The sequence below is a fragment of the Nymphaea colorata genome, chromosome 2, assembly GCF_008831285.2.
Source record: "Nymphaea colorata isolate Beijing-Zhang1983 chromosome 2, ASM883128v2, whole genome shotgun sequence".
Lineage (NCBI taxonomy): Eukaryota > Viridiplantae > Streptophyta > Magnoliopsida > Nymphaeales > Nymphaeaceae > Nymphaea > Nymphaea colorata.
The window spans coordinates 36,177,113-36,202,955 of record NC_045139.1 but is presented as its reverse complement, the minus strand read 5'-3'; the positions used below and the strand labels follow the sequence as shown (position 1 = coordinate 36,202,955).

General features: G+C 39.0%; 2 protein-coding genes across 4 annotated transcripts; one reads left to right on the top strand and one right to left on the bottom strand.

Moving 5' to 3' along the window:
• Positions 1-4,223: 4,223 nt before the first annotated feature.
• On the top strand, positions 4,224-15,286 carry LOC116249009 (uncharacterized). Its single transcript, XM_031622096.1, has 13 exons — positions 4,224-4,550; positions 4,735-4,781; positions 4,955-5,025; positions 5,134-5,247; positions 5,402-5,577; positions 5,672-5,760; positions 5,913-6,030; positions 7,209-7,282; positions 7,411-7,458; positions 9,846-10,017; positions 11,286-11,417; positions 11,537-11,644; positions 14,757-15,286. Exons 1-13 carry the CDS (start codon positions 4,467-4,469, stop codon positions 14,949-14,951), a joined length of 1,428 nt encoding a protein of 475 aa, XP_031477956.1. The 5' UTR covers positions 4,224-4,466; the 3' UTR covers positions 14,952-15,286.
• A 1,415-nt stretch (positions 15,287-16,701) lies between these two features.
• Positions 16,702-22,457, bottom strand: LOC116249099 (uncharacterized). 3 transcript variants are annotated; one of them, XM_031622231.2, is made up of 8 exons: positions 22,142-22,452; positions 21,119-21,228; positions 19,928-20,077; positions 19,565-19,824; positions 19,372-19,434; positions 18,084-18,194; positions 17,963-18,004; positions 16,702-17,188 (listed from the first exon to the last, which is right to left on the bottom strand). In XM_031622231.2, the coding sequence occupies exons 1-8, from the start codon at positions 22,242-22,244 to the stop codon at positions 17,029-17,031; spliced, it is 999 nt and encodes a 332-aa protein (XP_031478091.1). In that variant the 5' UTR covers positions 22,245-22,452; the 3' UTR covers positions 16,702-17,028. The 3 variants fall into 3 exon arrangements, with proteins under 3 accessions (XP_031478091.1, XP_031478093.1, XP_031478092.1); XM_031622233.2 differs by lacking the exon at positions 19,928-20,077 and having other exon boundaries at positions 22,142-22,457; XM_031622232.2 differs by lacking the exon at positions 19,372-19,434 and having other exon boundaries at positions 22,142-22,448.
• Positions 22,458-25,843: the final 3,386 nt, after the last annotated feature.

Genomic DNA, 25,843 nt, shown 5'->3' with positions numbered 1-25,843 from the left:
ACTAGAATCCGGCCACCACCATTGACAAAGCTCGGGAGGAAAAGAGGAGAGAGAAAGCGACGCCTAAATGGAATCAAATCTTCATTCAAGAGTAAGAGAAAAACCCTAATTACATGACTTATATACATAAGAGCGTCTCGGTTCTAACTCTAACCCAAGACGAGATAAAAACAAACTGAACCAAAGAACGTCTCAAGCTGAGACGATACATAAGAGTAAATAAACATAAGTAAAAAGGGCGCTTGGAGTAGATTTGGTTGCGCTCGTTTTCTCTATGGATTTGGACCATGTCTTACCTTTTTCGACCTTAGTTGCTCTGCCCACTCCTCCCACTGCAGCCATACGAGTGGTGCTCAAAGGGTCTACATGTGTAAAACCCAAAACCATGCCAAGGTGCCGTGTGATCCCACCCACTCGCGTGCACTTGGCTCTTCGCACATAGGTGCTTGCAGGTCGTTTCTTCGGCTTGCGCCCATCCTTGGCCGCGCGTAGTGCTGCGGCCTGCTGTTCTTGGCAATCCCCGCCGAGGCTAACCTCGCAAGGCAACGAGGACATAGGCCCATCGGGTGGTAATCGTCGTGCCCAGCTGCAACTCATGCCGCTGGTCGGCTCTGCTTCAGTGCTCTCGGCAGTACTCGACGGTGTCAGAATTAGGCACTTATCATATCCATTCTCCTTAGATCGAGCTTGACCCCAAGCTTGTAGGAGGTTATCTCCTTGGATGGTCTGGCCATGCCCCTTCTGTGTTCCCACGCTGCTATAATTTGGCCTTCCTTTTCAAGGTGTTGGAACAAGTTCCTTCCTTGTACAACTCGAAATCGCTTGAACCTGCTTTCTTTGGTCACTTATTGAACTCATGACTATCTCCCGCGTTGCTGCCCTTTGTATATTGTTTAACAAACTCTCTGAAGTACCACTACCACCCTCCTTAGGCTCGACCATACATTGAGGAGTGAAGGACCGTGGTAACAATGGCCCTCTCATGGCTGTGGTGTCATTCTGGAACCCATGGCGACTTCAGCTTGCTTCCCTTTTGCTTGCAGCCCATCGATGGCCTCAATAATTTTCTCACCAAGCTGTTGCATTACTTGTGCCTCCGGTCTTTCCACATACGGCTCTTGGTGCTTGCTGTCATGGCCTCCTTTTTGCTCGTGGTCATGATCCCCATCTTCAATGAGGGAGTCTCCTCTAGCACTAAGCTCCGGCTTGAGTTTCCAACTTGGAGAACCTCACCCGGATAGATCCTCACTGTTTGCTGAGGTCTTATGCTATACCCTGCCACACTTAGTTTACCAGTCAGTGTCACATTGGTCATCCAAACTCGTCAGCTCCCTTTGTCGATCTCGAGCACAAAGTGGAACCCGTGGATGCTTGGGTGTTGGAATACCAAGTCGCAATCCGTAAATCTTCCTGCAGTCCATACGTCTACTCTCGGTCCTTGATTGATCTTCGAACCAGGAATCAACACTATATCTTGTAGGTGCTTGTCCCTCGTGTAGACGCCAAGAACTAAGTCCATTGCACTCTTATTCTTTGTTAGCCGTTTCAAGAACCTTTGCTTCTTCAAAAATCGATATCTTCTCACAGGGTGGTCCAAAATTCACGAAACTTAAAAAAAAATAGAAGACATTTGTAGGAATCCAACGCCTCCAAGATGGCTATCAGCGTTGTCTTCTATCAAAATTCATTGAGCCCCAAAGTCACGCCTTTTCTGTTCGACCGCATCTTGTACTCAGTTTCAGGAATCGGCTCAGAGTAGTCAGCACTCAAAAATTCACTGTGCCCTGATGTTAGCTCCAAAAAAACTGAAATTTGGTGGGTAGACAGAAGAGATGTAAACGATTCTAACGATTCTAACAGATATCTACTCGACCAAATTCGTGGCCGGAGTTAACAGCGCCGAGGATCCGACCGCCTGATTCTGTTGAAAATCAACTTCAGCACAGTCGTAGGACGCCCTTCAAAACAGTCTTCAATCAAAAATGCACTGTGCCCGATTGTCTTCATCAAAAAATCTGAAAATTTGTGATCAGATAGCCAAGATGAATACGATTTCAACGCATGTTTGTTCATCCAGAACGGAGGTCGGAGCTGAAAATGCCGGAGATTTGAAGTTGATGCAGATTCAGGTTTTTCAGCTATTGAGAAGACGACTTCAGGCTGGATTCAGGCGGTGTCTCGATCAGACACGTGTTACGGACGACGGGATACGCCGACACGCCCACATCGCCTTTGAGAAGAGTCCGAGTGCGAAGCGAGACTCATCGAGTTTTGTTGGAGCAGTGAAGCGGGATATGTAGCGGGACACAACGAGTGTCGAGAACGCGGTTGCGTTGGACTCGACGGGACTCGCGTGTCCGTGCGATCGTCTGCCGTTTCCGACACTGTTACATGGGATTCCGTCAGGGACCGAAGAACATGGTGCCAGAATCTTCGAATTCGCCGGAATCCTTGTTCGTCAGCCGGAAAACGCAGGAAAACGCCCCGTGAACTTCAAAATTCGATTATGACCTATTTTCTAGGCCAAATCATGCGTTCTTGGGCTCGATTTGCTCGGAAATCTGTCAGGAATCTTTTGGAATGATCATCCACATGAATTGATGAAGATCTCGCACTGAATCGACGCTGGAATGTTCAGTGGTCACAGGAGATGGGAAAGAACAGTGCCTGAGAAACCGTGCCTCTTCAAAAATTGATTCCTCGCCAACGGTAGCCTCAAAAATTCTGAAAAATTTCTCGAAGATCCTTGAGACTCAGACGATTCCAGATATCTATGGCTCGACCGATGAATCTACATAGAGAAATAGCGACGGGGCTCTGAGTCGCTGGGTTTCTGCTGTCTTCTCCGTCTGTAACCTGCGGTGCTGTTTTTCTCTTTGTCTGCAAATTTTTGAATCTCCACCGGTGCCGAGCGTTTGCTCTGATACCAAATTGATAGAACCTTGCTGCCAAGGCGCTATCGCTACTCAAGATCACACTCAGCAGGGCGGATTGGTCTCAGCTTTGTGTTTTGCCACCGCTTCTCCTTCTATCGTAGGCACAGGGGAGGCGGATGTTCGTTCGGTAGATTGTCGTGCTGTTACTTTAGAAGTATAACACCAGATCTACTGGCGTGCTCCTGCACTGCAGCCTGCCCGTGAGATGAAACCGGCCTCTAACCTCCCTTTGTGGTTAAGGAAAGTTGCACCGTGGATCACCTAGCTTACTGGTTGGGGAAACGTCGTGACTTGGAGAAGATGGAGAGGTCGCCGACAGCAACGTCCGTCATCTTCAAATCGTCATCCAATCGGCCATGGAAGGGGTGACTTTAGGAGAAGAAGAGAGATCAGAAATAAAGGAGGCCGCTGGCTGTGGGTAGAACTCCGGCCACACCGGTTGAGGTCGGACTAGGATCCGGCCACCACCATTGACAAAGCTCGGGAGGAAAAGAGGAGAGAGAAAGCGACACTCAAATGAAATCAAATCTTCATTCAAGCATAAGAGAAAAACCCTAATTACATGACTTATATACATGAGAGTGTTTCGGTTCTAACTCTAACCCAAGACGAGATAAAAACAAACTGAACCAAAGAAAAACTGAACCAAAGAACGTCTCAAGTTGAGACGATACATAAGAGTAAATAAACATAAGTAAAAAGGGCGCTTGGAGTAGATTTGGTTGCGCTCGTTTTCTCTATGGATTTGGACCATGTCTTACCTTTTTCGACCTTAGTTACTCCGCCCACTCCTCCCACTGCAGCCATACAAGTGGTGCTCAAAGGGTCTACATGTGTGAAACCTAGAACCTTGCCAAGGTGCCGTGTGATCCCACCCACTTGTGTGCACTTGGCTCTTCGCACATAGGTGCTAGTGGCCGACCCTGCAAGTCGTTTCTTGGGCTTGTGCCGATCCTTGGCCGCGCGTAGTACTGCGGCCTGCTGCTCTCAGCAATCCCCGCCGAAGCTAACCTCACAAGGCAACAAGGACATAGGCTTGTTGGGTGGTAATCGTCGTGCCCAGCTGCACCCAGCTGCACCGCTGGTCGGCTCTTCGGCAGTACTCGACGGTGCCAGAATTAAGCATGTTTAATTAAGTATGTTTAACGGACAGTTTTGAAAAAATTGATTTTATTCTTTAATTTAAACGTTTTTAGTAAATGTTCACCGGTTTCTCAAAAACTCTAGTAAGGCGTGCGCCATCTTGAAATTTTCATAAAACAAGGAGGACGAGGACGCTTCCCTGCCTTGAACAGTTTTACCCGATCGCCGATTGCTGTTAGTGTTAACCCCTAACACGAAACTCTCCCTCTCTCTCTCGATTCCGCGCCCTCCACTCAGCCCCACCCGAAAGAGGAAGCGGCGACGGGGCTCCGGCGATTTCCGCCTCCGGCCAAGTAGACGATTTCCCGTCAGACGGCGTCAGAGCCAGTTGCCCTCCTCTGCCACTGGTGACTGGCTTACTTTGCCAGATAAGGAGAAAAGGGAGCAATGAAGCTGGACGTGAACGTTCTAAGGTACCTTTCCAAGGACGACTTCCGGGTCCTTACCGCCGTCGAGATGGGCATGAGGAATGTAAGTAGTAGTTCTTCTGCTCCCGACCTCCACTTTCTTCTCCCTTTCGTTCTTTTGCCTACTTCATTTGTCTTGTTCTTTATTTTAGATAATTTAGGGTTGTTGATCGAACTAGTGTTTCAACTTATCCGCAGTAGTTCTTAATTTAATTTTATTCTTATCTTCTTCTTCCTATCTCCTTTAGCACGAGATTGTACCCGCTGAGCTCATCGACCGAATTGCTTCTCTCAAGTAAGTCTGTCTACTCTCCTAAATATCATCCAACGCTTAATCTACTTCTTCAAGACTCAAGTTCTGACCGACATGCCAGATATTACCTCCTTTTATTTTTTGTTAATGCTCGCTTCATTGTTCTTGTCACGTCGTGTTGCTCTTTCATCAGAACCATAACTTATTTTCTGCAGACACGGAGGCACATACAAAGTGTTAAGAAATTTGCTCAAGCATAAGCTGGTGCATCACGACTCTTCCAAATGTAGGCTACTGTGTTTTTTTTTTCTTTCTAAACAAGCTTCTATATTAAAACTTACCAAACATTCCTTTCGTCTGACGAGTCCCCTTCCGCTTTGTCATCCTTCTGCAGACGATGGTTTTCGCCTGACCTACCTTGGCTATGACTTCCTTGCGATCAAAGCTCTCGTCAATCGTGGAGTATTTGCTGCCGTCGGAAGACAGATAGGCGTAGGAAAAGAGTCAGGTGATCAACCCTCTTTAGGACTGTAAATCACAGGGTTGTGGCCGTTTGTTGGTTTGTCAAGGCCATGCCTTCGTTCTAATTTGACATTGGTGCTAGCCTTTTGGTGTGATTGGTCTTGGGTTTTTCTGCTGACATTGTCCCTCTTGCTCCAAAGACATATTCGAGGTTCAAACAGAAGATGGGAAGGTTTTGGCTATAAAGCTGCACAGACTGGGTAGAGTTTCCTTCAGAGCTGTGAAATCCAAGCGTGACTATTTGCTGCATCGCAGTAGCTACAATTGGCTCTACCTCTCAAGACTTGCGGCCTTCAAAGAATTTGTTTTCATGAAGGTTGCTCTTCTCTTCCACACATTTTTGGCATTCCAAATAGGTATTCCTCATCTGAAGGTTTGTATCTCATTTTTGGAACCTTTCAATTTTCCAGGCATTACAGAAACATGAATTCCCTGTTCCAGAAGCGGTGGACTGCAACAGACACTGTGTTGTTATGTCCTTAGTATCTGGATATCCACTGTAAGCTTCATCTGAAACCCTTTGGGAGTTTTAATCATTGCACTGCTACTTTGCCTCTTTCTATCTCATTTTCTTTTCAAAACACATACATTACCTTTTTCTGCTATTCATGTTCTGGTCAATTATAGATTCTTGTTTGATGCCTTTTGCAGTGTCCAAGTAAAGCAGCTGCAAAATCCAGAGAACGTTTTTGATACGATTGTCGGTCTTGTGGTTCGTTTAGCAGAGCATGGGTTGATACATTGTGACTTTAACGAGTTTAATATAATGGTAGGCTTGATGGGGCCCTCTCTCCTGATGAATTCTTTCATTTGGTTATAGATTTCCTTCTGACGTTTAATGGGTGAACAGTTTGAGACAACTGAAGAACCTTAGCTTTAGGGTTAACTGAAAATTTTATGTTGTTTCACTTACTACAAGTAATTCGTCTTCTTGGGCAACTAATGCTCAGGATGCACTTCCACTTGCATATCGTGTCTCTCTCCTCATGTGTCACAAGTCTCATTGTATGGGATGACAGTTATATGATTGAAAGGAAAAAAGAAAAAACAGAAACAGACTTATTTGAATCTCATGCCACATGAAGCACTTATTCATGTCCAGTTAGGAGATGGATGATGTTGAAGCTTGCTTGGATTCATGGTTCCCAAAAGTGATGGTCAGAATGAGAATCACTAGAGTAAACCTTCAACAGGGAACATGATTTTAGTTAAATGAGAATGAAAATAAGATGGAACTTTCTCAAAATGCCACATGCTAAGTACATGTAGTCATATAAGATGCTTGGAGGAGGTCAGGTTCCATGAAAGGAGCATGGCTCAGTAATGAGTGAAAGGTCTGGTATATGATTTTAGGAATCCTGAATAGTAAGGAGGGCAACAGATTATTCTTAATCTATGAAGAAGTAGATAAGATGCAGTTATCCTAGTGGCTCATGGAAGATTGGAAGGCTTGGTGGATCCTTGGAGAAGAAGTGTGACTTATTAACAAATGTTAAGGCTCTTTGCATTATTTATTTTACAATGAATATGTTGGTAACTGTGGGTCTCTTGACTATAGGAACTTTGTAATCCGAAAGATTGTGCAAAGTGGAAAAATGAGAAAGTTGATAATTTTTCATGAGTGGGATATTTAATGCCGTGAAATGGATGAGATATCTATCATTCCAATATATTATGCTTGTTGGTTTATGAATGTGTTCTTCTCTTTTATTTCTTCCTGTGTACTAGCTTGTTCTTGGGGTTTGCCTTCTTTTGTTTATGAAATATGTCCTTCTTTCCTTCCATTATCTTTATTATCAATGACACATGTTTTAATGATTTATATTTTTGTTATCAGCATTGACTTTTGTTTAAGAAGAATGTCTGTAAATAATGGCTGGTTTATTGTTTCAGGTCTGATTAAGGTTAGGTAGGAGTATCTAACAAGTTTTTATTTGGTTTTGGTAGATTGATGACAATGAAAAAGTAACCATGATAGACTTCCCTCAAATGGTCTCTGTTTCTCATGAAAATGCCCAAATGTAGGTATTTGTTGCTTGTCTTTGACTGCTTGATTCATTTTATGTAAGCTTTCTTTGGTTTGTTTTTCTACTTCTTTCTTGCCCATTAAGATATCAAAGAATCTATATAAATTGTTTTTTTTTTTCAGGTACTTTGATCGTGACGTTGATTGCATTCATAAATTTTTCAGTAAAAGGTATTGAGCAGAACACTGCATGGTTCCTACCCAATGATTCTTTTATTTAATTTCAATATTTCACTCATCCACTGTTTGGATCCTTATGAATCTTGCAAAGTTGATGAATTAGTATGTATTCCCTGTGCATTTACTTGACCTTGTTATTTCAGCTCCTGTCTCAAAAGGCTTATTTACTGTCCTTTAGATCATTTTCTCGAGGCTGATCATGCTTTTTCTTGAGGGTTTATACCTCATACAAGAAAACAAAGTCGAAACTTGTACATTATGTGCCTGAGTGTATGTGTGTGTTTTATAATTTATGTGGGCAAAGCCACAAAGCTACTTAGTATGTTGGTTCTGGTGAACATAAAAGAGAGGACAGTTGTTTCTGGTGAACACACATGAGAGAGAGAGAGAAAGAGAGAGAGAGAGAGAGAGAGAGAGAGAGCTTCTTTATAAAATTTTCTCAGTTATAATGGAAACAATTGAGAAAATGGTTCTTTATAATCATTAGAATTGTTTGTACTGCTGCCTCATGTTTGACCTACATGTGTGATGAAGGTATTATTGCTTTGTTTTTTTCCTTATTTAATATGAAGGAGTCTAGGTGCATTAGACATCTATGCATTCTTATAATTGCAGAAGAAAGACTTGTTTAATTAAAAATATTTAAAACTATTTCACTGAGTTGGATAAAAATCGGGTACTTGCCTTGGGCACCATTTCATTCTTTATAATCATTAGAATTGTTTGTACTACTGCCTCATGTTTGACTTACATGTGTGATGAAGGTATTATTGCTTTGTTTTTTCCTTATTTAATATGAAGGAGTCTAGGTGCATTAGACATCTATGCATTCTTATAATTGCAGAAGAAAGACTTGTTTAATTAAAAATATTTAAAACTATTTCACTGAGTTGGATAAAAATCGGGTACTTGCCTTGGGCACCATTTCATTCTAAAATATGATCATTGTATACAACATGTTTTGCACAATGCGTTGGGCATAAGTTATCATGTTGGATTACATTACCATGCTTCATCATTTTATATGTTCAATCTGCTACGACTTTTACAACAGTCCATATGGAAACTTAGCTTAGAAGAACTGGATTTAGCTAGAACATGGTGCATTTTTACTGGATTAGTATTGAAACTAGGAAGTAGCAACCTATATTCTCTCTTAATTTGGATTCAGGACATCAAGAACATTTTGCTCATAAAAGCATATGAAGGATCAGATGATGTTTCTATTGTTTGTAAAGTACATATGAAATGGTTATGGAATACAGCCAACTGTTAATGGAGGTGGTGAATCTAGAACCATGAGGAGCTAGGTTAATATAACAACAAAAATGATATAGTGATGAAAGATGCAATGCCAGAAGAAATAGGTGCCTTCAGCAGGTTACAAACAGAAAATGTTTCTTTATGGGTATTTGTACTGACCTATGTCACATAGGTGCGGGGCGGCACATCCCCAAAAATTGCGATGCGGCGGTGCAGCGAGAATATTTATTTGTTATTATTAATTTTATTATTATAATATTTACACACACACACACACACACATATAAGAATTAAGAAATTTAGAGTATACACTATAGCCTATAGTCATACACTTTACACTACTCACTTTATGGATAAATTATATATGAATATTATATATTACATACTTATAAGTTATAATGTATTGTGTATATGTCATATGAATGTAACATATTAAGCATTAACATGCTTACAAAGTACAAACATTAAACAAGTAAACAGAAAACAACAAAACAACAAAAACAGGACAGAACATAGAAATGGAAAAAAAATGCTAAACCCTCCTTTTAACGTTAAAAAATTTTAAAATTGAAAAAATCAAAAAAGGACGAAAATAGGCTTAACGCGGTTTGACCGCACCGGACTCGAGTCAAACGCAAGTCGGGTGCGTGTCCAAAATAGAGGAAAATGATCGGGTGCTGTCAACCGCACCCGACTCTTGTTGACTTGTGTTGGGTGCGAATATGAGCCGCAACCGCACACCCACCTGCTCCCAAGTCGTGTCAACATGGGTGCAGCAGTCACTTTGTAGCGTCCGTGTGACTTAGGTACTAACACAGCAACTTGCATCAAGCGCATGTCAAAGAACCTAAGTCTGTCACTACCACCAAGTTATATGTTCTTTAATTGCTTGAGAGGAAAAACATATATTTGTTTGTTAAGGTCGTAATGTATGTATGCTTGGTGGCATGTTCATCCTCAACAAGTTCCATGGACTTGGCTATTCACATGCAGCCAAGTTACATGTTACAGTTGCCAGTTTTTTCTCATTTGGTTTTAACTTTTGAAAATTGCAAGTTACAGTTGCCAGTTTTTTCTGATTTCAGAAACTAGTACTATGTTTTTCCTTATTGCAGGTTCCATCTTTCCTTGGAAGAGACGGAAGATAATCAACTTGATAACTCTGAGGTAGATGCATGTGAAAGTGGAAGACCCTGCTTTTCTTCAATAGCTAAGGAGGCTGGTTTTTTGGACAAGGAGTTAGCTGCTAGTGGGTTTGCGAAGAAAGACCAGGATGAGATTGAAAAGGTACTCATTTGTACTCGACAGCATTTATAAGTTCTCTGTATATTATACTCACACCTATATGCCCATACTCCATTTCTATATGTATTTAATGTATACATATCCATTATTGTTTTCATATTTTGTGGCACAAGTGAACACTGCTGATTGGCCATGTGCTTAAATGTATCCATCACTGTTTTCATATTTTGTGGCTTAAGTGAATACTGCTGATTGATCATGTGCTTCAGTTCAAGAGATTCTACTTGAAATGTTGGTAAGACAATAACTTTTGCTAAGACATAATAACTTTTGCGAATTTCTTCTATTATGTTGATATTTTTCCCCTGCTTGCTTCAGAGACATCACTTATTTATAACTGTTGGCAAGATTATAACTTCTTATACTTTATCTCAAAGAAGTGAACAACAATATGAAGCTTCAAAATGAAAACGTAATATGAAAGAAATCAGAAAATGAAAGTGCTCTAAACACTACTATACAGATGGATGTATAGTATTATTGGGAAACCAGATATTGATCACAAAGTAATAAAAAAAAATTCACTCAGGCTACTTGTACAATTATATGCAAATAAGTACATAACATTAATGATTAAAAGTGTAGATTCTAGTGCAGTTTTTATCGTGATATCATTGTTTTGCTTGGAAAGTTTTCGGAAAAGGTGCTTTTTCATGAGGATGATAGTCTGTATTTCTTTTAGACATTTTTAGTTTTACTCAGAATACCCAAGTAGCTGGATTTATGAAGAAAATCCAGTTATTTGTACAAGAAGTCCATTTTAATTTTTTTAATCTACACAAACTGGCCTTTCTTATCAGGTTCAGTCAAAAGACTTTGAGAACATTTTGTTTCCAAATACCATGATATGTGGTGAGCGTGCTTAGAACAAATGAAATAGTTGAATGGATTTTGATGTTAATTGAAGTAAAAGGTGTTAACGTATATTATTGCAAATGTACCATACTTTCCATGATGGTTCTTATTTTGGGAGGTTGTTTGAACCTGTGTACCATACCAAGTTGGTTTCTGAATATGAATATCACTATGATGTTGGATTGTTCGTTAAAGTATTTTCTCTTGTTGTTTTACTTTGTTAGGGCTGTGGCTGATCTTCTGGATTCTAGATTTCAAGCATATTATATAGTCTTGATAGACTTGGTCTATATTCCTTTGTGTTATAATAACCTCCTTTTGCTCTCTAGTTTTTATAATTCCATGGCTGTGGACTGGAACTGACGTTACTGACCCGATGTAGTTGTATTCTGCAGTTCATCCTAGATGTGATTGAAAATCCAGATGACTCACGGTCTGAGGATGAGACTGAAGATGATGTATCCATTAAAGATGAACAAATTGATTCTCTTGTTGAATCTTCACATTCATTGCATTTGACAGCTGAGGTATCTCCCGAACTAATTTCCTAAATCCAATCCATTTTGAAAAGAAGATCAGTACTTTAGGCTAAATGTGATGCTTATATTTCTTTGTTTCTAACATAGTTTCTTGTTTTTGTTTTTAGTTGAATGAAACCTCTCATCATAATGATGATTTTGAAGACAAGGATAATTCTGTGGACTGTGATTCTGCTCAAGGCCAAGCCTTGGGGTCTGCGCTCGTGAAGGAGAAGGTATCTATCGTTCGGTTGGAACTTGGAACCCAAAAAACCTGCTTTATAGGAAGCAATTTCCTTTATTGGTTGACTTTAAATTTTAAAATAAATCTAGGACACCATGGTACTTACTTTTTTATTCACCAAAAGGTATGACTTTAGCATTTTATGTGTTAGTAATGAACTTTTAGTGATATTTGATGAAGTGTTCCATGTTTTTTACTAGTAAGAACTCAGTCTCTCTGAACCTAGCGAATTGTTGGCCATAGTTTTCTTTTGTTTGGTTTGTCTGCTATATGAATTTAACTTAGTAAAACTAGTTTAGAATACAAAAAATTATGGTGTTCTTGAACTAACAATTAGGATTAGTTAAGAGTTTTGATTTGGCTTAGATTTATGGCCTATGGGATTTGCATGCACCATGGAATTTCAAAGGGTCTGAATGGTTTCTCATCTTGAAGTTGCCACTTCAAACACAAGGGAGGAGAAGTTGCAGAGACGCATTGTCTTATATATGTTACTATTAGCTTGGAGTCTTCCGATTCATTTTGTATCAGTAAAAGTGTTAAAGAAAAAGAAACAGGGACAAAACTTAAACATGGAAAGAGGAAGTCATGTTCTTCTGTGTTCTTGATGGCAGAATCGTCGCACATTAGAAAGAAGGTTCAGGGATTCCAATGTCTCATTAACTTCGACAAGTTGGTATTGATAACGTCCTTAGGTGTGTCGAAGACCCAAAAAATTCCAGATTTTTGAAGATGGATGTTCCTTGGATTGGCTTTACTGTGTCAAGGAAATTGCATCTCTCCCACGAGTTGTACAAGTTGGTATTATATGTGGTTATTCTATTGTATTCTTGCAACTCTGCTGGATTTTGAAATCCAATGTCTCATTAACTTCAACAAGTTGGGGTAGGGAAGAAAGATTCTTGGAGGCAGAATGCCATTCTCTGGTTAGTTGCTTTTGTGGTCCTATAATTTGACTGGATGGATCAAGTACTCGGAAAAAAGCCTCTCCAGTAGTCTTCAATGACAGTGAAGTTGCAAGGCCAATTTGACAGAAGGATCTGAGAGAAGGATCAATAAGGTTATGTTTATGGTGCAGATCAGGATATCGTCTAAACTAAAGTTAGAACTGATTTTCATGTTGTTTTCAGATTCTTAGTAGATGTAGGAGTAAGAAAAATGTGTGTTACCTTCAAACCTATAAGCTCTTTTATAGTAAAAAAGAGGTTAAGCAGACCCTTATGGCTTACCAGTATATTACTGTGAGAAGCTGTACGGTTTCAAAGAGTTACACATGGAAAACTATGTGGGTGGCTTCCAATGGGGAGGTTGGTCCTCTCACTCACAATGATCATACAAAATAATTTAATTGGCTAACCTGGCAGCTAAATGCTTTCCCCATTTAAGCACAAAGTTAAGTTTGTGTCTAGCCCCTCTTCACGTGAAAAACACTTCTCTTTCTTCCTTCCAGGATTCTGATAATGTTAGCTGCCATGTCCTTCCTCAAAGATTTTACAACGCTGCCAGCTGCTCTCGGAGTCCTCTCACCTCCTTAAATCACCTTCATGATGATGGATAGTGTGTCCATTATCCCTTGCCCTGGAACTTAGCCATCATCAAGGGTTCTCCTTAATGATGGGATACATATTCTTTCTTATGCTTTGTGTAAGATCTGATCCATCTGGAAGTTAAGTTGCAGGTGTGGCCCTCCAATACATGCATTAGTATGTTCCCCTCCTCCCTCACATTCTGGATAACTAGCTGGAACACCACCATCCTGCTGGAATTACCATCTTTTAATCTGAATTTAGTCCCTTGACATTTAGTATGCGTGTTGGAGAAAGAGCTAGAATGCCACCCAGTACCAAACGTAGATTTAACTCTGCTCCACACTCATTCACTCTATTACACTCAACCAACAGGTGATGTCTTCTTTCTTCAGCCCCATGACATAATGCAGATTGGCTAGCTGAAGTTATTCCTATACCTCGTGGAGGTTGGGATATTGTGCAGAGCCAGAAAAAGAGGGATCGTTGCCTGTGGACATCAGTTCTTACACCACACAGAGTGGAACCACCATTTCACCTTCCTCAGCCTGATAAGATCCCTCAGAGTCCTGCAGCTGAACAGAGGAGATGCTTTCAAAGCTATAAGTTATGAATGAAGGAGCATGCCTTAAAGATTTCCTGGTCACAGACTTTGGGAGGCTGTGGGGACACAGAGCTGGAAAAGGTCCTTTTTCTGTTGGCTGAATAACACAGAAGAAAGAGATAGGAGAGAAGGCTTTCTCTTTCTCTCTCTCATGAGAAGCTGTTCTTTTTGGTCTTTCACTTTCCCTCTTTCCTCCTGCTTCTCTGCTGCTTGCTCCCTATTCTTGTGCTAGTGGTGCTCTCTTAGTCTCCTTCTGTTGCTGCTGCGGTTCCTTCTCTCTGCTGCCATTGCTCCTTATTTTTCTTCTCCCGTTGTGAATTAGCCCAACCGAGCTATGGTTTTGGTGGTGAGATGGTGTAGAATCCTGTGGTTACCACTGCCCTAGAAAGCCAGCTGATTCCAGTTATGCATAGGGCAACATGCACCCTGTTCAAGCTAGGGACGTTTGTTCAACTTGGAAGTTAGAACTTTCAAGCCCACGGGTCAGCCATGTGTATCATTCTGCACATTCTTCCTTCTGTTGCTTTGATTTTTCTCTTTTATGTTTAATAACAAGCACAGCATGCGCTAATGCATGTTATGTACTTTGTATGTTTTGGTAACTCACTTTCATGTTTCAAGCTTGTTTGAAAATTCATTTTTGTGTTAATAAATAGTGTGTGACAAGTTTGTTTGCGGTGTACTATAGTGTTTTGTACAATTATAAATGTAATGATAAGCACAAATGCACGTTTTAGGTTTAATTCTTCTGTCTCAAACATTAATGTGTTCTTAGTTATATTATTTTTCCTTCTTGCTCTGACCGTGTCCCAATTAGGCTTTCTAGGGCACACTGACCAGTACCAGCTACACCAGCTAACTTTTGATCACATAGCTTCAAAGCTGTGTAACCACGCTATACTAACAATTTATGATGTCAAATTGTGACTTGTCACTTGTGTTTTCTGTTGGTTTAATTTCCTTCTAATTGCTAGGATGAAGTGGTTGATGGTGATGATGATGATGATGATAATGAGGCTATCACAGCAAAACTGAACAAGCAGAGAAGACGAGCTGTAGCAGCTGCTCGTCGTGGTGGGAAATCTCTTTCTTCTAGAAATATGTACAAAGATAAGGGGGGCAAGAGCTCCCACAACTCTAAAGTGCAAAAGACGACAAAGTTTTGGTGATCACTGCCCAACAATTTCTGGTTGATAAAGGTTTCAGCAGTTTTGCAGTCAGGTTTAGGCCAACCAATGTGATGGAAAACATCTGAGAGATTGAAGGTATTCCCTAGAACGCATGTAGGGGTAGAGGAAAGTGATAGGCGGCCTCCATATGAAGTCCTGGCGACATATTTTGTTCTATTTACTGATTATGTTATCTCTTGTATATACGTCCCAATTAAGTTTGAGGATTTGTACGTGCATGAAGAGATTGAGGTATCATTCTTTCCCGGCGTTTTGATTTATAAGTTGTTTGAAATTTTATTAATTGAAATTTTGGAAATGTAATACCTTGGTAATTTTTTTTTCCTTTTTGCTGGTGACAATTGAATTGCAATCTTTGAAAAAAAAAAAAAATAGAGTTTATCTTGTAGAGTTGTAGTTGCTGTATGCATTAAGTCTTTAAAATTGTTTAAACTGTTCCAAGGTCATTGCTGATTGAAGGATTTCAAACATTGGAAAATTTATGCATCATATGCAGTTAAAGATCTGGAGTCCCATAGTCACAAATAGGGTCCCAACGGTGAGGTTTTTCTCGGGTATAATACGGCGAGTTTGAAAAAAATGAAAAAAATATGGTAAATTTTTAAAAGTTTTAAAAAACTAAAAATGAGAGAAAAATAAAATAAGTGAAAAACTAATAACACAAAAAAACATCAAAAAGATGAAGTTTTGACATTAAAAAAACTGAAAAACTGAAAAATGTGTTAAAAATGTGAAAAAAAAATTTTGTCAAAAAAACGTGTTTTTTAAAGTTTTAAATGACTAGTTAATTTATTGTGTTTTTATGTGTTTTTTTGTTTTTGAAAAAAACGTGTTTTCTGTAATTATGATATTATGAACCTGCTTATTTTACTCAAATTCAAGCAACAACAACGTTACAGGAAAAGGTTTGTGAATGTAGAAATACAAAGTTGTAATTGGTATTGGCGTAACCTGGACGTCTGAAATGCTGTCACAATTCTATGAGGTCAAATTGGCTTTTCCATGACGTTGGCGAAAAATTGGGAAACATTTGCCATTGTGGGCAGGGTAAAATGGTTATATCTATTGAATGATCAATTCATACTAGATGCTTCTAAAGCAGTCCTTGAGGTTATATATGAAAATAAATCTTTTGATCTTAAGGAAGCATGGAGTGTGGGGAATGTTGGGGCGTTGGCCTCTTGCTCACCTGGAAATACTGTTGAGGAAAGAATACGAGAGATGTTTCCAATAATCTTCCCTGCTGATGAAGTGACAACCTCATCTTGCTGACTGCACAGACTATAGTAAGCTAGAAGCGGTGATCAAAAAAACAGAAAGGATGATGGCGTTGTCTCTCTGTTCTACCTGTTTTAGGAACTGCTGCCATGCGATCCCTGACACAATATCTGTCTTCCATTGGAGTTACAGACATTTGCATATTGAGTTTCTTTCAGGAGCGTATTCCTTGATAGCACAATCCTCCCATTAGACTTCAGAACCCAGGACATGGTTGCATATTTCATATTTGAGTTTCCAGGCTGATTTGCATTCATAAATTTACGTGTGAATCCTTTGTCCGCTCAGATACTATAATATCTTGTTTCTTAAACTTTCCCTAGATCCTCACGGTGTGCTGCTGGAAATTCCAACCCCAAGAAGACCTTGAATCTCCTTACCATGCAAATCATCGTTGTTGCCTTGAGCAATGCATAGTGTATGTGTTTAGCAACAATGTCAACATCGCCGCTTATCATCACAGTGACAGCATAGTTCATATTTTCATTCATTTGAGCATTCAGAATCTTACAAAAATAAAAACTAATCTGGGTAAAAAGAATGCATCTAGTTCATCTCTCAGGGGCCGTTTATGATTTATACAACCCCTAAAGTAAGATGAATCCAGTTCGTGCAACGGGTAAACCCATGTATTGCACTAAACATTTGTTGATGCCGAACCCCATGCCTTCATTCCTGCATGATATGGAACTAACAAAAGGCCCTACCTGCTGCAAAGAATTCACCTGTGACACAAGAGTTTGGGAGAGTCGCAAGGCATGAACGTGAAATTTTGTTGCTATAACACAATAGACTGAGGGTAGCATTCACGAACTTCTAACTTCAAATGCCTCCAAACTTGTTTACATCTCTCAAGTTTTGACGACATGTCCACCATAAATGCTTTAGCCCATTGCTCATCATCTCCCCGCATGCTCAATTCACAAGGCACCGTAAAACTATTCATATCATCACAAAAAAAAGAGAGTCAGAATCCATTATCATACTCGAGTTTGTGTTTTCATGTGTTTGGAGGCATGCATGTTTCCTAACAGATGGGTCCATCCTGAAAGTATGCATTTTCTCCCTCTCTGTCTCTCTTTGTCCAAACCATCTTCAGTTACACAAATCCTAAGAAAACCATGAGATTTGGAATACAATCAAAACAATATGAAATGCTTGCTAGCCTAGGGCTTGCAGAGAAATACTCATAAAAGCAGTGAGAAAAGTTAAGAAAAGATATAATGAAAAATCATTGTCTAATTTTCGAAAAGGAGAGAGAATTTTCAAAATTGAATAATATTTTATAAAACAGAACTGCTATAATTTGTCGTTATTGCTCATGCAATTCTCATTTCTCAGTGGCTCTCATTGCATTCAATTTTTTCCAGTTTAAATGACCATGACAAGCCTGCTAGCGTTCTTCAGGGTTATGATGGTTTAGATAAACAGGTTCCATGCCCTTAAAATTTATTTTTGGCAAGCTGCTGCTTCATCAATGAAATTCAAAGAAATGAATTCCATTCAGAAAATTTGGTCTTTGGAGAAATGACAAGATACTTAGGTTGCTTATAGCAGGAAATCAACAACACATAATTTTTCTGTTTGCCTACATACAGTTACGCAACGTTTTGAAAACAATTGCCAGCTACAAACAGTCAAAAGACAGCAAGACAACGAGACTTCAAACGAATAGATCTAACTTGCAATGGAGCATACATAAGCAATTATACCTCATTAGTTCTTGAAAATTGTCCTTCTTGGATACCACATTTCTGCAACGTAAAAATCCCAACACATTAGGATAAATGGTTGTAAGTGAGATTAAACTGCAGGAATAGGTCACTTTCATACCTGCAAACCAAAATCATGTAAAGGTGAAGAGGCTTGGAAGACAGGTTTGATATTGCATCAGCAACATGATCTTTAGTGAACAAATAAGCAACTGGATAACCAAGAAGCCATCTGCATAAATAAGATGGACAAAATTGAATTTAAACAAAACAATCAACATTTGACTTTTGGTAGCATTTCAGAATCACAGTCATTCAGCAGGTACAACATCAGTACTAAAGATTTCATACTTGTAGGGTAAGCAAAATGTATAAACAATGTATGCCTACACATAGTGCTCAAGAATCAAGATGACTACTGTACAACTTTTGGAAAAACTATAACTTATTGGTTGAAAAATATCCACTTGCATACAGAAGGTTGATCCATGTCTCAGTTGCCCTAACCAAGTTTTATCAGAAGACTGTACATTATGTAAGTAGTCAGATGGTCATGCTGTCAATGTCGGTGAGGGCAAAGGTTTCCTTATGAATCACCTGGAATAAACTAGGGAGGGGACTTAATTCTTTTTCTGCAGTAAATCCACTCAATCATTATAACTTAATCCCTGAGGAGTTAAGAGTTGTTTTCTCTGCAGTAAAACCACTGCACATATCTTGCCATATGAGGCTCCGCACATGCATACACAAATTTAAGATGTGAACATGTGGAATATATTCATATAATCATGTCTTATTCCGTACACACTTAGCCATAAATATGTTGATCAGTGATTATTTTCCAGATGGGAGACACTCGGCCACAAACCATTCAAATGATGAACTAAACCAGTATATGTGCTTGCATCAGCTAGACATATATATAGATATTCTAGAGTTAAATTTCCGTCACAACTACAGTTGTACACTGGCTACCAAACCAAGTCAACTTCCAAGCAGAGTCCATTCTAATATATAGTGGTGATTGTTAGATAAGTATCTGAATTTTTTTCAACAGTCAGTACCACAGCTTCTGCATATAAAAATAAATTCTTGATTTTTCGTTTATATTTAGAAGCTGTCACACAATTCAAGCATAAAAAATGCAAATCTGGTAAATTTCTGAGATTAGTAACTCAAAAATATGGTGGCCTCTGTTCTGTTAGTACAACTATCTGAATTTGTGTTAACATATTAACCATTAGCTTTTGCAGCTCTAACAGATTCAAGATTTCGAATATTATATTTATCTGCTGCCACATAAGCTAAAAATGTGAAACTGCTTACGTACAAACACATCATTCCTTTATCTTTTTTTTTTCTGCATGTATGATTGAATTAGTGCACCTTAAACTGGCATACTTCAGAACCTGCTGATGCAACACTCAAGTAATGCATTGCTCCAAGCAGCAAATATAAGTTTGGTCATGTATCTGCAGAATGGACACTAAAAATCAGGATGCTAAAATTGTGACGGCAGCTAGAGATGAGTTGTCCCAGGGATGCATGAATAGAAAAAGTGCACAACTAGCACCTACGCTTGCCAATAAAAAGATGGTTTACCCATTCAGAGTGGGCAGAGTGACCTGACTATCCTGCATCAAGCTGCTAAGGTCAATAGGCCCAGAGAATTCATTAGCAGGATCTTTCTGATAACCAGATTGCTCAACCAACACCTTTTCTGGGGGTCCAATCCCTAGAAAGGGTGGGATATCTGCCAGTAGGTCTTTGTTCAGTTTATGAACACAAAGTAGTGAGAAGAGCATTTTCTGAATTGATTCAAGCTGCGCTGATACTACCTGTCCATCTTTCTGTAAAAGCATCTGCCACAGGCACAATTAAATTTGTCATTATTCAGAAAAAATAAAGTAACAAGACAGGTTTATGGAAAAAAAAAGCCTGTGAAGGAACCCCAATCAAGTCAACCTTTGGAGGGTCTTTATCAATGTCTACAAATAGTATCTCCCTTTTCAAGCAGAGGCTTGCCAAAGCATGTTCCGCCAGTCCTCTGATATGTATTAGGTAGATCATATCCTCAATTATCATGACTCTTAAAAGCTCAAACAATGATGATTGCTGTCCAAAAAGGAACAAAAAATGGATTACCATAACTTTCTGTGGCTCTTATACAACTTTACAGGTTGCATCAGTTGACATGTTACTGAAAGGTGAATATTCAACTATGCAAATTCTAATTTGAAGTAATGGAGAAACAAATCCCTCACAAAAAAATTGCTTCTTTACCAACACCAGAATGTTTCTATAGCTGTATGTACTATATCTTCTCCAAGAAGCAGGAATGCTCAACCTCTAGCTACTCGCTAACCCTCAAATGATTCAACTGTCTGCAAACATATAATGAGCTTCCACATGGCCACTAACATTATTATTCATAAAGAATAAAGTTATTAATTTAAATTTATTCCCACTCCTGACAAAACCAGAACATAAAATTAACTACATTATGAGCAACAGAAGTTGGTATATGAGTTTCAAAACAAGGAGAGGACAAGAACTAGCTCCTGGAGAGCACAGAGGACGAAACGGGATTGAGAAGCATACTAAGGAGGGAGAATCTGAAAAGGAATTTAGCACAATTATGGGATACCTAGAAACAGCAGATTTCTGACTGAGAACGATGCACCCAAGGAATGAGAAGAATGCTCCAGTGTCATGATTTGGAACACTCTCTCCTCATACGACAAAACTAACAAAATATCATTCGGCAATAGGCTGATATATCAAAGTTTGGTTGTAATTACTCATGGTTGCAGAGTGAGAAGCTCATTTGGGCTCTAAACCCAAAATGTTCTTTGCTGCAGTTACAGATCAAACAACACGATCAACTATCATGTATTAGTATTACACATCCTATACTTCATTCTTCATTCAAACAAATGGCATGTAATTAAATTAGAAAATCCTCCCACATAGGCGTTTCACGGTTTCAGTTTTCATTGTCAAAACCTTGACATGAATTTTCTCATTCACCGAATACACACTGGCAACATTAAAATGTAGAATAGCTGACCAAGCAAGATTTTATCAGATTGCATGGAAAGTGAACAACAGCACCGAGAGCACAGTTCTATATATATGAAGTAATGAAGTTCAGACCTTTTTAATCAAATCTAGTAAAATGCAAAGGTGTGCTTGCAGTTCAGATCCATGACCACCATAATCCACCATTACTGCCGGCCTAAGACCTGTAATTAGTGCCAGTATATCTGCAAATTTAATAAAAACGAAGTAACTATCCCATCACTCGGATATCCTTTTGAAAGTCTGCAGCTATGATGTAATGCCTGAATACTCCTGGATCCTAATGATATGCACACACCTTCAAGAGCTCTTAACTCTTAAGGACTATTGGAAGGAAATGCTATGTCATTTTCTTCTCATCATTTTTTCATTTCCTAAAAAATTTTCCTTTTACATTTTGTGCTTGTGCCCACCATGTGCAACTACATCAAGCGTTGTTTGATTGTCTTCACTCCTACTTTCATTTCTGATCCATAGAGAATTTGAGATATATACTATAAATCAAGTCAATTAATAACATATGTATCAGTCCAGACATTTTCATTTGCTCACAGATAGAAATGTGGAAAGATCAATACGAAGAATGACCCTGTTCTTTCCCTTGTCTTTAGAAGGTTATGTAGAAGGAAACATTTGGTTATAGCTAATCCAGTTACCCAGTTGACCCGCCAGAACGAGTCAACAGCCCGTTGAACTTGCTCATGAACTTTATCAAGAACCATTCTTCCGGAAGCCAAGGTCCTTACTCGAACAAAATTGTACTTAGATACCTAAACGAGAGGGCGAAAAAAACAAACAAACGCCATACAAATTGAATAATAACAAAATCCCATTATATTGTGTTCATTCCAGCACTTAATCTGCTGTATGGTGTAACCAAGAAATGAGAAAATAGGCATTAAACACGAGCAGAAACAACACTCAACATCTCAAATTTGAATTCGTCCATGCAACAAAATCCATGAGATTCTTTTTATATTCAAAAATCAAAAGAAACCAATAAAATCAAGCACAAAATCATGTTTACAAAAAAAAAAAAATGCAACAGTAAGTCAAACAATTCCGTCCTTGATTCAAGCACAAGGGGAAAAAGGGTACCGAAAACTAATCGATTCTTGGATGAAGGCCTGAGCTTCCATTTGATTTCGGCTATGGAGGCATCAATCACCCTAAATGCATCTTCCACTTGCGAATTATCCATCAATATACGAAAGCTGGAATTAGCGTGCACCCTTTTCAATTTATAGCTCTTTTTTTGGACTCTCCGGGGGAATATTCCTGCCAATGAGGTGCGTGGTGGGAGCGAGTTCGAATGCGCCTAATCTTCTCGGATTCTAACGAGACCAAAACTGAGTCGTGCAAGTAAAGGGGCATAACCAAAACTGAGTCGTGCAAGTAAAGGGCCGTAGCACAATCGATAGGCAATTCAAACTTGACGGGTCTGTTGTTTATACCTCGTGTCTTGGTCGGGTGCATGATTTTTTTCTAATCAACAATGACAAGCGTGACATTTAAACTCAGGGGGTCTGTTGTTTATATATCTAGTGTCTGCATCATTTTTTTTTATCAAACATCACAAGTGTGACACTCAGTTAAAAGTTTTCACATTCTTATAAGTGTGCTTTTTACACCAATCTAGACGCCCACCTGATTTTTAAGCCTTGCCAAATGGCCGCATTCAGAACGAAACAAAACAGTGTAAAGAGTATTGTTTAAGTGATTTTTTTTTTTTTTTGAAGTTTTCATCATTGAAAGCAAGCGCTAAATGAAACCTGGTTGCCTTCAACCTGTCGAAGTTTTCTATGATTCTCTTCTTGTCTTATCAAATGAACTCATCAAAACTAAATTGAAGATAAGTAGATAACCACACTTCTTTCGCTTTGGCTTTCCTTTTTCATGACATTTTCCTTAAGCACACACCCTTGGCTTTGGCTTTCAATGTTAAAACTAACCATTATCAGAGTGAATGTCATTTTTTACTAGATTAGCAAAAGCATAAAAAGCCCATGCAAATCCTCGTCTTCTTTTCATTCTTTGTAGTAAGTCTAACAAAGTCAGAGAATCTTGGCACCAGGGTACGACCTTAAAGTTTTATGCTAAGGCTATTTCCCTCAAGTAAAAATTCAAAATTCAAAAAAAAAAAAAAGGACATTGCCCATTTACCCTCCGTCAAGAATGTGGTGACAGAAGAGCTTTTAAGACTCAAGAAGCTTTTATCAGAACAAGAACAACCTTTTTTCTTACTTAAGTCGAATAGGAAATGAATAAGAAAAAAATGTGTCTGAAATAAAAATCAGAAAATCAAATCAGCTGAAATAAATCGGATTCCAATCAGAATCATTGTGAATCAGATCACTTGAAATTCGTATTTAAGAAAAAAGAAGTTGAAAATTTTTTACCTTGCCAATCCTACCATCTCCCCTGGATAGAAAGTGACAGGATTGCAGTTGATGGAATCATGGGAATCAGAGATTAATACCAAATTAAGAAAAACGGTATCTCTGATCCTTGTCTTCCCGAGCTGTTCCCATGAGAAGGTCTCGACTGCAGCTGTGGGAATCTGAAGTCACCAACAGTGACTGGCTTGTACCTCGAGTTAAATCTCTATTAACCAACAACTCATCCCTGGGTCTAACTGCTCAGAATTTCTACGCGGGGACCTTCCCAACAGTGAATTGGCTCAATATCTGCAGAGTTTGAAAGTTGACATCCATTCTGTCACTGTAAGTGTGCCCATGCATCATAATAAATCCATCCTGTGATCGATAGACTTGCTGGCTATACATGTCTTTCTGGTCTCTGCGAACACGAACTTGTTAGGTGATTGCTTGAAATGCCAAATACCAGAATTTTGTGGGACGATGAAAATGCAGACATTGTGAGTATGACTACTGTGGTGCTTGTAGAGTTTTCCTTTACTTGCTTTGAGGAAAACTGACTGTGTGGGTTGGTGATTTAGAGACATATTAGACAATCATCTACATGGACCAATTCCGAGTGCCCTCACAGCAAAACATGGACGACGGCTCTCCTTCAGTAAGGTCTGCCTTACGAATATTGACTTTAGCTCTTCAATTTTCTAAAATTTTTCTATCAGTTACTTCAAATATCCCATGTATAGGATGAACAACATTTGTCTGGATAGTTCTTGCAAAAGCACCTGTTTAATATCAAGTTGGTGGTGTTCGCCATTTGCGTTCCTGCGGCAGTCATCTCATCCTCATATCATAGTGCTTTTACCGGTGAAAAATATATCATTTCTACCGAATTTTTGTTCGATCGAATGCTGGGAATCCTAACAAACCTTGTAAGTAGTTGAAGCTCATAAAAACCTCGTGAATCCGGCGAAAATCCAAGATAATGACTCGCTTTTCATAGATATAGCACAAAACAGCGGGAACAGATAAAAGCGAATTTTGATCCATCAGATATGCGTCTAAATGCGATTTTTCTCTCTTAAAACATCCGGGTCCCAATCTAGACACGTTTAGCAATTAAATCAGTGCTAAAAAACCAGTATCTTAACACCTTGCCTGAATGGATGGAGAGGGAGAGAAAGGAATGAAAGGAAAAACCTTTTTTGTGTTTGGACGATTAATTAGTAGAGAGGGGAATAAAAGGAGCTAAGAACTGTGTTTGGGTGCCAAAAGAGAAAAGGAAAATGAAAGAATTTTAATGTGATTCCAATCCCTCTAAAATGGAGAGATTGAGGAAGAGCGGTTCATGATGCCACAGCCATTTGTGGTATTTTTAGCAAAAGTAATAATAAATTTTAAAATTTTAAAAGGTAAATTCAACTTTTCTTAATCAATCAGCAACATCCAGCATCAGATATACTAAAATTCTCCACACATCAATTACTGAGTTATTGGCTCCGAGTTGAATGTTTAAAAAATTTTATATACGAATCTGAACTCAAATGGTAGCGGCCACACTTATTTCCCCAAAGATATCTGAACTAACATTTGAACTTCAAAGCAATTGGACTCCAAAGATAGGATTAATATAGAAACAGTTGTGACATTGTTCTACAGCGAAGGCAAGGCATCAGAGATATTTTTAAGGTCAGAGTCCTTCTTTTGTTCACTCAATAACATCTGTAGAATTGTAGTTCTCGGATGCCTCGCAAGGGTCTACGGCATCCTCATTACATTATCTTACAAGTTAACTTAATCCAATTGTACAACCCGAAGGGGAATGCAGTTTGAAGGGTTGATTTCGCTCTTCCTACCCAGATTCAAATTTTGAACATGCAGGCAGTCTGATCGACCTGTCAAGCTTTTGCAATGGAGTTCTACACTGCCCATGAGACCCTCGACAATCAACTAAAATGTTTCGTTGTGTGTCGCGCATGTTTCTCTGTATTGAGTGGGTCATCAACTCTACCTTGAATGTCCAAGGAATATGCCCTGCTCATAGTCACACTGGATCCATAATTCCATATCATTCGTTGACCATCCAATAACTCAGCCAGCCTTTATCTCTTCGTGCTGACAGGTGCCCACTTTGAAATTAAGATTAGTTCTTATATTTTATTTTCCAATCTATTTTTAAAAAGTTTAGTTAGGGAAACCCAGTTTCAAAATTTGATCTCAAAATCAAAATTCCGATTTTGACTTTGTATTGTCTTTTCATTTCTTGAAGGCATAGCATTCAAGTTGTAAACCTTTTTGCAGAACCTTTTTAATCTTTTATTTGCTTCTCTGAATCACGTTAATTTCAAACTCAGCTTGGATTGGGGCCGACTTTTATGGATTTGACTGAAGAACAACCACATGTTTTCGCGCAATCTTTTAAAGA